The 12845-nt window shown below is 37.5% G+C and overlaps 1 protein-coding gene across 3 annotated transcripts in view; it reads left to right on the top strand.

The window, feature by feature from the left end:
- Nucleotides 1-12845, top strand: part of uggt2 (UDP-glucose glycoprotein glucosyltransferase 2) — a 42227-nt gene that overhangs the window by 16011 nt on the left and 13371 nt on the right. For all 3 annotated transcript variants that reach the window (XM_028022708.1, XM_028022707.1, XM_028022709.1), the window contains exons 21-30: nt 428-522; nt 957-1163; nt 4633-4764; nt 6947-7068; nt 7259-7351; nt 7433-7535; nt 8245-8324; nt 10048-10237; nt 10354-10512; nt 10619-10704. In XM_028022708.1, coding sequence (XP_027878509.1) covers nt 428-522; nt 957-1163; nt 4633-4764; nt 6947-7068; nt 7259-7351; nt 7433-7535; nt 8245-8324; nt 10048-10237; nt 10354-10512; nt 10619-10704 — 1267 coding nt within the window. The remainder of the gene's footprint in view (nt 1-427; nt 523-956; nt 1164-4632; nt 4765-6946; nt 7069-7258; nt 7352-7432; nt 7536-8244; nt 8325-10047; nt 10238-10353; nt 10513-10618; nt 10705-12845) is intronic.

Genomic DNA, 12845 nt, shown 5'->3' with positions numbered 1-12845 from the left:
AAAGAATTTTAACCAGGTGAAGCTAGATCTATGCCACTTGAGGAGTTCTGGATGGATCATATTTACAGACTTTTTTTCATCTTAAAAGCATAATATACAGTATATTTGTATAGTTTTGGCTTAATTTCCTCTATAAGTATGTTCTTCTTCCAAAAAATTTTATGTTTCTGAGTCTGTACAATCCACTTAACAATTAATTAGTTACTAAGTTAGTTGACGATTATGTCAGTAATCATTTCATCACAATTAATCCAATTAATTGTTTCAACCCTACATCATAGAATGTTTGTTTATATCATGAAACTGGCTGAATCGAACCAAATCGTCTTCTGACTGATAAAAAGTTATTACAGTGTGATGCTAGAGCTTCGTAGAAAGTCAAATGTCTTTGGAATAATGTTTTTTTTTGTTGCTTTTTTCAATTTAGATGAGGATGGGATGACTGCTGTAACCATGTGGGTAGTTGCAGATTTTGAGAAGGTTTCAGGGCGAAAGTTGTTGCTTAATGCTTTGAAACATGTAGTAAGTATTGTTCACACCTTATTTATTTCAATATAATTTTGACAATCCTGCTTCTCTATAAATATTTTCATTTATTCTAACCTTTGAAGAACATTTACTATATATGTGGCAACAGCAACAAGTCTTGTTCATTTAAAATCAATGCTTTGCATGCAAACCAAAGAAATGGTATCAGTTTGGAATTTGATTAAACTACCGTAAAACCATTAAGAAAAAAAAGTTTTTTCTTTGTGTTCCTAAAAAAAAGTTAAAAACAGGTACATTTTAAATGATATATTTGTAGCTAATAATCCACAAAGTAAAAAAGATCAGAGAATTATTTGAAAAAACTCTCTCTCTTGCTGGTGCTTTGTCAATGACATTTCTTGTCTCTGAATAGATGAGAATCTGCGAAATTAGTGTGAGTTATATCGCTGCTGTATGTGTGCGTGCAGAAGTCCAGTCCAGGCTTGCGTGTAGGGGTGATAGATAACCCCAGTGGAAAGCCCAGCGAAGATAACACTGTGCTGTACAGAGCTGTCTGGGCCTCTCTCCTCACCCAGAAGAATAAGGCTGCAGTAGAGTTTGCACAAAAACTCCTAAAAGAGGAGAGCAGCCTGCTCCTCCAGCAAGGGACTAAGATGAAGGACTTGGGGATGCAGGTAAGTTTTGTTTTCACTAATTTTACATTTCAAATTAGGTCCTTTGGTTCAAACATTTGACCTTCCTGCAGCAATCTGGATGTAGTTACAATGAAACAGCATGTATTTTCTGCATGCATGCATAGTGTTTTTTTTGTCATATCTATAATTTATTGCATTACTGCTGTATTTGTATTAATAATCATAATAATCATAGTTGTACTAAATATCAAAAAGGAAACGCTTAGTGAGAAATCTTGGCATATTCAGCCTTTGCAGTACATTAAATTACAAAGAAAGTTTAAAAAAGGCATTTTACACTGAAGCAAAGATTTATTTTGTACTGTAAGAAATATGTTACAGACAAAATGTTACACATGAATATCTTTATGATGTGAAACATTCATTTGCTATGTATTATATTTCAAATAATATTTTATTGCATTAGGGATGACCTTATTAAGTCCTTTATACTGATCAAAGTCCTTTAAAATGTGCTGTGCACTATTTCTTAATTCTTAATATGCTTGAATTTTGTCCTTAGCTGGAGTTTGTACTTGACATCCTTAAATCACTGCTTCAACACACGGCCGACTCAATTAAAGAACTACCTTTTTTCCAACTAGCTGTCACCAAAAGCACCCATACGTTTACGATAGGCGTGCCCAAATCCAGTCCCTGAGAGCTACTGTCCTAGATCTCAGGGACTGATGTGTGTTGGATGCGTCCCTTTTCCAACACACCAGAATCAAACGGCTGATTTCATTCATCAGAGCATCATAAATGCATTCAGTTCTGGAGATGCTGAAGTGTTTCAGCACTAGCAAACCAAGCAGTAAGGTCAACAAATTAGGAGTAAAGGAGCATTTATATTTGAAGAAATTCTGTGAGTAAGCCCATCTGATCTGTTAAATCAAGTTTGAAGGGTGACTGGATGTCAGCTCCTAATGTGTTTACATCGGTAAGATGTGAAAGGGAGGTTGTGAAGCAGTTCAGTGTTAGATTATCATCAACACCACATAACAGCTACATTCTTGAATACAGCTACTGATGGTATTGCACATCTTAAGAAGAACTGATATCTGTTTGGACTTCTAACTGCATCTTAGGCTCTATGCTCTATGCTGTTCTCTGAGTTCTATATCAACAAGATCAAAGTTGATTCCCCTTGATAAAAGCAGATGCAACAAATATCTTTGTATCCGTCAGTGTAGCTATTGCAGTTTAGAAACGTGTTTGAGTCTGTTTATGTGAGTTTGTAGTCTGAATAAGCTGTTTTGGACACCCACCATTTCTTTATTTTGTTTCAGTTGTGATCTGAAATTATTGTTATCATGGGAAAAAAGTGCTGTGATGAGACTCAGTGATCTTGTTATTGTGATAAACTAATTGATTATGTTTGTAATCCCTAAAGACTATATTTGTGATTGGTATTTTTAGGTTTACTGTTTTTTGACAGCTTATTTCATCAGAGCATCATAAATGCTGCATTTATTTGAAAATATGGCTAAATCCATTATTATTTACTCACGTACTGTAATGCATTTGTAGAGAAAAAGACTTTTCAAATCCTTTTATTGTCACTTTTGTTACCACAATGAATAACACAAAGTGTTAACATACATTTTTGGTCTATATAACCCATTAATCATGAAAAGGAACACTTTTACAATCTCCTTTTCTAAAACCGGCTCTAGACTTTGTGAAGAATAGATCACTTTTTCATACCCATTTAAGTTTTGTCTTAGTGATTCTAATTCACTTCAGGACTGTCTATTGTAATTTTCATTTTTATGATAGTGTTTGTAATTGAAATATATTTTGGACAATATTTAGTATGTTATCTGGCCTGTTTGAACTTTTAAAGCATAGCAATGATAACAGGATTGTTTGATGTACCTGAAAATAAACTTTATTCCATCGAGTCATTATGCCGGATATTAGATCGTTGCCTCCAACATCGAGCTCATTGATTTAGAATAGTGTCTGCCAACATCCAGACAGTATTAAATATTTAAGTGACAATTTTTATAGATTTGTATAATGACAAAGTTGGATTTTAAACTTTATTAACTAATGAATATCTGTGTTCATGTTTTAAATGGGAAAATCTAATATAATTCAACATTTTAAAGACATTCAGAACTACAGAAATTAAATTATTTGTTAAAAGATTTTGAATACAGTTTGCCCCCTTGTTGTGGCTTTGAGTTATTAGGATAGAAGTTGCATTTGATTCCACTTGGATGTGTTTTTTATCATCTATCATGCAGGTGTTTAAAGGTAAAAACTAGAAAACATAATGGTAGGGTAAACCCACATGCTGAGATTTTTCTTATACTTTTTTTTTTCATTGATTCTAGTTCACAGTTTGAGAAAACTGTGATTGATGAGCCAATCTTCTACCTAACATCAGCTAACTGAATACCTTCAGGGCAGGCATGAGACTCCACACCCTGCAGATACCTAGACAAGTGGCCGGCTCGCTGTCAGTTCCACTTGAAGTGTCACAGGGCCATCAAAAGGAAGGCTCTACACGCTGCATCTTTAACTAAAAAGTGCTGGTGTATACCTGTTGTCCTGGGGCTGATGAATAACCAAGCTCCTGCTCACCCTTGTGTGTGCTACATATGTTCAGCCAGGCCTGACCATCACTCTGCTGCTATAAGCAGAGCTACAACCAAACACTTCAGTGTGCAGCAGGATCCACCCACACAGCAGTACACAGAGGCCGCTCCAATCAACAAATCCGTTGACACAGGAGCTCCCTTCTGTCCCGTCAGATTTAAGTCATACAGCAAATGCGTCAGCTGGGACTACTGTAGCAAACTTTCTTTCAATTATACAAGCCTTAAACTATAAGGAGACTATGGGGTGGAAATAGGAATGGAAAGATGGGTAGGAAGCAGCTTTGTGACTTGAGACCCAAAGCCAAGGGACACAAGTTTATTATTGGCTGCCAGACAGACTTGCTGACTGAATTGCGCTGACATTATTGGTATTTCACCTGATCTCCGGAGGACAGAAATGTTGGAGAAACTAATAACCTGACTCTACAACCCCCTCCACGCCCCCGCACCCAATTTATTATGAACAAATATAACTGAAGTTTAATTAAGAGTTTCTGGTATTAATCACAAATTGATTTATCTCTTTTCTTTCTTTAATTTCTGACAGCTAGGTTGAAAATGTTTCCTTTTTCTGCTAGACTTGTTTGAAAATCCAGTAGTTGTGCAGATGCAAGTCATCAATGATGGATGAAATGATAATTATTATTTTTTGCCTCACATACATCATTCCTTTATACCAATGCATCACTCAGAATGGTATTTTGTTGACAAGCTGGAATGGAGGAGAAATGTCCTAAAGCTACTTTGTCGGATATTACAATTGTATCACAAATCTTGCTTTACCTCGCAAAGTCTTCCGACATTCAGAAACTACGCTCTGTTCCTGACATCCTAAACAAAGTTCTGTTCTTCTGCTGCAGGGAATGGACCTAGATGCCTTTGAGAAAAAGTTCAACACACTAGAGGTTGATTTTATCCGCAGTCAGCAAATGTTCTGTCAAGATGTCCTGAAGCTGCGTCCTGGACAGCAGGCTGTGATCAGCAACGGCAGAGTGAGTAGACTCTATGTTATCAGGTATGGTTAGAAATGTGAACATTAGTGACCTGGTATGAATTTGAGGCATCAGGATTTATTTATAACTTGTTTAAAAATGGCTCAACTGATTTTCATTTAATTGCTACTATACATTTTAAATGATTCCTTTGCTCGAATGTTAAGAAAAGCAATAATCAATGGAAGTGATCAGACCAACATCAAGTATATTCCAGAAGGAGTAAAGGAGAAAGAAATGTGTATTAAAACATTTAAGATAGATTAAATCTTTCATTTATCTCTTTTCTACAGTGACAAGGTTACAGATAAATTAATCAAATCTCTACTCTTTAAAAATATATATGCTTCATCTGATCAAATGAGCAGCCCTTCTATGAGTCAATCTGAAACATTCAGATTTTTATTCAAAAATCACTTAAATAATTTTTTTATGGCTGTCCTTTAGGGGTGCACAGATCGTTTGTCCCCGATTTCATTAACTTTGCGCAATCAGCACTCGGCCTTATCTTCCTTCGCAAGGAAAATCAGCCACTGTCCTGAAGTGAGAGAGGACTGACTGACAGACCTGTCCACCATGTCTTGTCTAAGTCTCCCCATTGTTGCCAGTTTAGCAATTTTTCTCTATACTTAGCACAACATACATCTGGCATGTCAGGCATTTTAAAGATTGGTGACTGGCCATAAACCTCCAATCAGTGCGCCCCTACAATCACGTTGTAGAACAATTGATTGCTGCAGTCAGCACAGTGACTCCACCCACACCCCATGTAGTGCACCAAGTGGTCAGGTGAGCGCCATAAAGTCTGGCTTGTGAAGAATCATTAGAAATGATCATAATAACCACTTATTTTAATAAATACATGTGAAGTTTTTTTAATTAATAGATGTTGACTAATCAATACAAACAAACAAATTTGCTCCAAAAAAGTGAATCACCACTAGCTTCCCCCGTTGTGCCCCTCTGCTCACCTCTCAGCAGCCCGGTCCGTGCTTCAATCTCAATTGGCAGACACCTATGTTTGAATGCGGCCACAAAGAGTCGGGGTGGAAAGGATAAAAATGAGAGACAGCGGGATGATGTTTGCACTTCGTTCATGCGTCACTCGCCTCGCACTCTGTCTCTCTCCCCTCCTGTCACCCTCTGCTCATACTCAGTGCGGTTGATGGCGCTTCATAGTTTCGCTGTTGCAGTGAGAGAACCCTCTGTAGTGATGGGAAGTTTGACTCTTGTAGTTCCAAAGCTGCTCCTAATTTATTATCATCTATAGCCTGATATTTTAGCTCAACCTTGTAAATGTGAATGCTTTGTGTGTTAATAGATCTTTTTGCATCTATGGATTTTATGAAAAACCTGATAGTTGCCTAATTTCATGCATTTGCTCTCTTATGAAAGCAGGAAATCTCACTTTTGCATAATATTTTGATATTTTTTATACATTTTTTATATTTATTAAATACAAAAGCAAATGAACAAAACTCTGCAAAACAAATCTACCAGACAGAATCATAACAGAAACAGAACCGAACTCTGTAGCCAAACTATGTCCTCAGTGAAGGTTGGATTAAAAAAAAAAAAAAGGTGCTTTAGCACCATTGTGTTATGAACAGTCCTGAATGTGTCTCAGTAATTTACGTTTCATATCTATTTACATGTTTATTTTTTCTATTTTTATTAGTTTAAAACAGCATATTATTCTGGATAAAGCACAGGGTAAATGTTTCTCCTACTATTTACCAAATTGCAATGTCAGTTTTGCTGCTCTGCCAATAAATAATTTTTACTTCAAGGTTTTCATTGTCTTCATTTGGCACTGTCAAATCGGCAGGACACCTGTTAATTAAAGGTCACAGGTGGCCTTTATTGTATTCTGCATGTTCGTGTACAAAACTGATGAGGGGTGAAAGACAACGATGACAGCCAGGCAAGAAGAGGCCAGCCTCTGAAGAAGTGGCTCTAATAATTAATATTATCTCATGTTTGTCCGCAACAGTGGTAGGGCTGGTCTCACAGACTAGAAAACAGTAAAGGCAGAGAGCATTACTGGATAACATAACTTTAAGTGGATATAACAGTCACAGCTACATTACATCTGACATCCCCTGGGCAAGGTTTAAGTGATACACACTGAGATAAGAATTGGAAAAATCATATTCTGACTGCATTATTTTTTCCATGTCAGATTCTCTGTCCGTTTGAAGAGCAGGAGGAATTCACTATGGAGGATTTCCACTTGCTTGAGAAGATTGGTTCAGCAGAGAAAGTCAAAGCCAAAGTAAAACAGATGGGGATGAAACCAAAGCAGTATGTTTGTAGTCATTTCAGTCTTGCCATCTAAATCAAAATGTAACTTTGTCTTCCTCACCAATGTCTTTAATAGAAATTTGTTCACCATTTTAGCTTTTTCACACCTACCTTTTTTATTTTTTTTATTCTCAGAGATCTACCTCTCTCAACTCATACACTTTATACCTTCATACCTCTTCTCCCTTAGAGCGAGTGACCTGGTCATGAAAGTTGATGCGCTGCTTTCTGCAGTCTCTAAAGGAGAGATCAGAAGAGATGTCAGTTTTAAAGACACCCAAAGGTATGCTTTATTTGTTTACCATTCTTACTTTTTTGAGAACATCCCACAGTGAAAATCAGAACATTGAAATTCCCTCCTCAGTGTGCTCCAGCTCTCACCACGTGAAAATGAGGTGTTCTACGATGTTGTGGCCATCATTGATCCCCTTACTAGAGAAGCACAAAAGATCTCCTCGCTCCTGATTGTAAGACACTCTCCAGTTTTGCTCCTTTTCTTTCAGTCAGCTAGAAAGCAACAGGCGGGCTGAGTAAAACAGCATGTACTAGCACAACACCTAGTAGAGTTGTAGTTTTTCTTCAACAACTGAACAAGTCTGATCTCTCACAATTGGACATTTTATAATTTCCTTTTTGGTTATATGAGCCAGAGCTTTTCTTTGGTGGATGCCTACTTTTCGAGCAACTTTTCTGCAATGTCTAAATTTGCGCTCTGCTTTTTTTCCTTTTTTTTAAAAACTGTTTTCCATATTTTGACCAGGAAAATGATTATAGCTGCCATGAGCTACAATCCTTGGACAGTTTTAAAAGAAAAGTTGTGAAAATGATTATGTATACCGTTCAAGCTGAAGAATATTTGCTAACCTTCTACTATGATATTGGATATTTGATTTGACTGGTTGAACATCTGATATTACAAGCAATTTTAGATAAACTTGTTCATTGATTCAAATAGTTTAACTTATATCAAATATCTTGTTCATTTCTGAGGAATCAAACTTGCTCAGTAAACTAACATTTGTATATATTTTTTTAATGTTAAGCTTTGTGGAACCATATATAAAGACTATTTCCATTGATCTAGCTCACCGTTCTATTTTTAATCTCTCTGCTGCACACACGATTTTCTTTCTCCTTATTTCTGACTGGGCCTCTGTTTCTGTTTGAATGCTGCAGGTGCTTAGTCAAGTGGTCAATGTGAAACTGCAGGTGTTTATGAATTGCAGGGCCAAGTTGTCCGAGTTGCCCCTCAAGAGGTAAGCTCCAGCTCCGGCAGTAATTAAATTTTCCTGTTTGGCTTGTTTGTGTATCCTCTTGTTGCTGCAGTCTTAGCATTTCAGCTGCGCTTGATCCCTTTGTAAGAGAGTGCTACACAGATGCAATCTGCTTAATAACTCCGCCTTATTGCTTTGGGCCCCCATGTGCATCTCTGAGCAAATTTCAAACATTCACTGTTGCAGTTCAAACCATGTAGGGGAGAGAGTTAAAATGATAGTCAAATGAAAACAGAAAATGATACATAGATTTTATTTTTCTCCCCATCAATATTTGGGCCCATGAGTGAATGTGGCTATTATATGATTTATTTATTTATTTTTATTGTGTAATAGGTTGAGTAATTTGCAGAGTTAGTCCACAGAAATCTCAGGGGATATAACTGAATTTCCTTGCTGAAGTTTTATTGATGGAAACAAGTCTTCGACCACAAATCATTCATGTCTCCACCATCCCTCTCCATAAACTTCCTCTCCCCTTGAGCGAGAAATGGCTGTAATTGACATAGATTGCAACTTGATACATTCGTGTGGGATAAATAAGCTGGATGTCTTCAGTTGAGCTGTTGTGTAAATGCTGCATTTCTACAAAATCACAGTGTTCTCAAATTCTTTAAAACTGGCTGCTAGTTTTGGCCTCATTGCCAGATTACAAATTACAATAATGGTTAGTTTACAGGGGGATCATAGATCTTTTTTTTTCTTCCATTGTGACCTTTTTTCCATTTATTTTAATTTAAGTAGGATTTTTTTTTAACAGGGGCTTGTTACTACTTTACTGCTTCATTTTGTTTTTATAGCCACAAGCTTGGTGCTGTTAAAGTCCACCTGTGGTGATTCTGCTGCCAGTAGGAGTTCATGAATTCTGTTTCTGTATCAGTTGTTTAATTATCTTGACTGCTCTACCTCTTAACAGAAGAAGTAAAGTTTTGTTGATGTCTAGTCACAAATCACAACCAATACAATGAAGACAATATATTTCCTGTGGTGAGCTGGATAAAAGCTTTTCTAACCATAAGTGTTCCCTCACCACTCTTTGGTGCTGCAGTTGTCACACTCATCTCACTCTGGAGAAGTAAACAAATCTGCTATTAAGGTGAAAAGCAACCATTTGAATATGGATCATGTTTATGCACCTGTTAGGCAATAGACGCTTTAAGGTATAAACCAGTTAAGACTAGTAATATTTTTTTTGTCTACGCTGCCTTGAAAACATATACTCACTGAACCAACTGCTTCAATATATTTTATTCAGGTTTTATATGATAGGTCAAAAGAAGTAATAGATTATTGGGAAGTCTTTTTGCAGTAATGTATAGCTTCCATTGAGTGCCTCTGATTCAATAATTATAGAAACACTGTTTGTTGTAATTAAAGCTATGAGTTGTTTAGGTTAACTCTTTTCCATCCCTACACATAAACCTGCAGTTGCTTTTACATAAACTTTTCTTGTTCACATTTGTCGTTGGGTGAACAGCACAAGTGGTTAAAGCATTAGATCTCTCACCTTTAAACAAATGATGTAGACAGAGCTGCTACAACTGGTCCAATCTCTACTGTCCTGATGACTGTAACATGTTATGATCTTATATCTTGCAGTAGAGTGTAGTTTTGGTGTCTCTACAGTGTGGAAATACAATGATTCAAAAGTTTAAAGCTTTATATTATGTTATGATTTGCTTACTATGTTTGGTTTTCCTCACAGTTTTTACAGATTTGTTTTGGAGCCTGATGTGGCTTTCTTGGCCAACGACACGGCGTCTTCAGGGCCGGTAGCCCGCTTCATGGAGCTCCCAGAATCCCCCCTTCTTACTCTTAACATGATCACACCGGAGAGCTGGATGGTGCAGGCAGAGCACAGTCTCCACGACCTGGACAACATCCACTTGCAAGAGGTATAGAGGTGCTTAGTCATTGCTACACACTAATTTCTGCATGTGTGGGTAGAGCCAGAGTGCTTTTATTCTCTTCCCAAGGGTTTCGTTGCTTTGTAATTTATAGTCCTTTACAGGTTAATGGGCTTGTAGCAGCAGAATTTGAACTGGAGCACCTCTTACTGGAGGGCCACTGCTTTGACCTGTCAACTGGCCAGCCGCCTCGTGGACTACAGTTCACCCTGGGCATGAGTCAGGACCCGCTCATGTATGACACTATTGTCATGGCTAATCTGGTCAGCATACTTGTTAGGTTTTTTGCACTATGTTGGGAAGATCAGATATGATTCTGGCTGTTCAATTTGGAACGAGACTTTGACTAAAGTGAAGAAAACTTTGCAGGGGTATTTCCAGCTGAAGGCCAACCCAGGAGCCTGGATCCTAAGATTACGTAAAGGGAGATCAGAGGACATCTATCAGATTATCACGTGAGTATCCTAGTCATTGTTTACAAACAAAAAATTAGGCAGTAATGGCTGTACAGCAGGTGTTTCCATAACTCAGATTCAAGGCTGGTTTTCAGCTGTCTCTCTTTTTCTTTCTGAAACCCATCTCTATGGAAACATGGTGAGCTGCTGACACTGTAGCAATGCAAGGTTTTGATGAGTGCGGGGAGTACTGCTCAGCATAGAGGCAGGGAGAGACGGGTAGGTGGAAAGGGATGCTATTAAAGAGAAGACAGACTGGAGAGATGATGCAGATGGTCACCTTCATGCCTTCCTCCTCAGACTGTGGAATCTGTTTTTGTGAGGATGCAACTGAGCAAGTTTCCAGGACGGAATGATAGAATCTGTTCTGTTCTTGGGTTTATTTAATTAATCTGAACCATTTGTTTTAAATAAAATGAAGGAATAAGTCAGTTTGTGGCTTTTCTCACTACTGGTCTGAAAATGTTCACTTACTTGCGTAAATGTCATTGTTGTTCTTCTGACAATGCATTAAATTAGTTTTTTCAAGACTTTGATGATACAATATTCAAATTTTTGAAAGCACAATGTCTGAATTTAGGGCAGATTTTTTTTTCTAATCAACACAGGTTAAAATATACACTGCTGCTTTAAATATTCCACAAGCAGCCTGTATGTGTTTTTTGACATAAAAACACATATGTGTTTTTAACATGAAAGTTTATTATGTTAAAAACGTTTACCTTTTTAACATGAAATTTAACTTTCCATGTAAAACAGCTATATCAGTTGGGAACATTATCTCCAAACATTCACCTCTTACTAAAAAAAAATTATGATAAAAATGTTGAGATTTTTTATGTTACAGACCTTCAGCTGTAAATGTTCATGAACGTGGAAGATGCTAGAGCTCCAATTAGCATGAGTGAAATTTTCAGGTACTCATGGGGACAACTGAACCAGCTTCTGGAGAACAGTTTAATGGTCAGATGAGACAAATTACTAACTATTTGGCCTCAGTGATCAGAATTAGGTTTAGTGGTGTCAAGTAAAAGCTTTCAAAGCTCAGCTGTCAAGCTCAGCTTGACCTAAAATCAACATTTAGATTGTTAAAACTTGCATAGAATAGATGCAAAACAACAATCAACAGAATGATGGTCCCCAATGTATGTGTAATTCTAACAATATTTGGATAAGAGGAAATGCATATTTTGGAAATTTGGTACATATGTATAACATATCCATGAACTCTTAACTTCCTGTAATTGGTGTCATCCCTTAGTGCCTGAGATTCTAAAACTCATGGAGGGTGTTTGTGACACTTTTGTAACTGATAATATCATTTTCAGCAGTAGTATCATAATTTGATATTTTCTCCAAATTTTGCAGCACTAATTGAAGTTGCCGTGTATTTAATGCTCCCTGAAAGTACAATATTTTAATGCGTCAATAAAAGCAGAAAGTTAATTATGTTGATGCCGATGATGAAAGTATGTAAACTTCTGACCTGTGCTATGTGTGAGGGGGCACTTCCTGTTTGTCTTCACAATCACCGATATCATCCTCTTTGGCTAACTTCACCTAAGATTTAGGGCATATACAGCCCTCGGTTCCTCTGGAATCATATCAGACAACCAAGATTTATCCCCCAATCCTCCAGGTGAAGCTAAGAGGTGATGTCATTTTTCACCTTGGCAGGGTCATTATTCTTGTGGTTAGCGGCACTCTGCTCTGGTTAGGTGGCCGATCAGAGCCTATTGGGAGCGTCTGTGTTCCCAAGTCCCAGAGTGTGCATTTTCCTCCTCCAGCCTGTGTTGCTGCCCCGCCTTGCTTTGACAGCGATGAATGAGATGACCAACTCTCCCCCTCTCATTGCAGGGATACAGATTGATCTCTGGTGCTTTCTAACAGTAGCCCTGAAGGCTGATTTGCACTGGTGACAACAGAAGAGGGAAAACACAAGCAGCGCTTGAGCATGTGGGAGAGGGATTTTCCTCAGGTCCACTGTGGAGGGGGCATTTATCATAGTGATAAGGTTAGATTTTTTGCCTTTAGTAAGCATTTGGAGTTGTAATGGCTGGCGGTGCATCATAGTAAATTGCTCATCTCAACCTCTGGTTTGTTCTACAGTGGTTCACCATTAAACCTTGCTGATTCGGTCT

This window comes from Xiphophorus couchianus, chromosome 7, assembly GCF_001444195.1.
Source record: "Xiphophorus couchianus chromosome 7, X_couchianus-1.0, whole genome shotgun sequence".
Lineage (NCBI taxonomy): Eukaryota > Metazoa > Chordata > Actinopteri > Cyprinodontiformes > Poeciliidae > Xiphophorus > Xiphophorus couchianus.
Note: the sequence above shows the minus strand (reverse complement) of the source record. Positions and strands in the feature narration are given on the sequence as shown.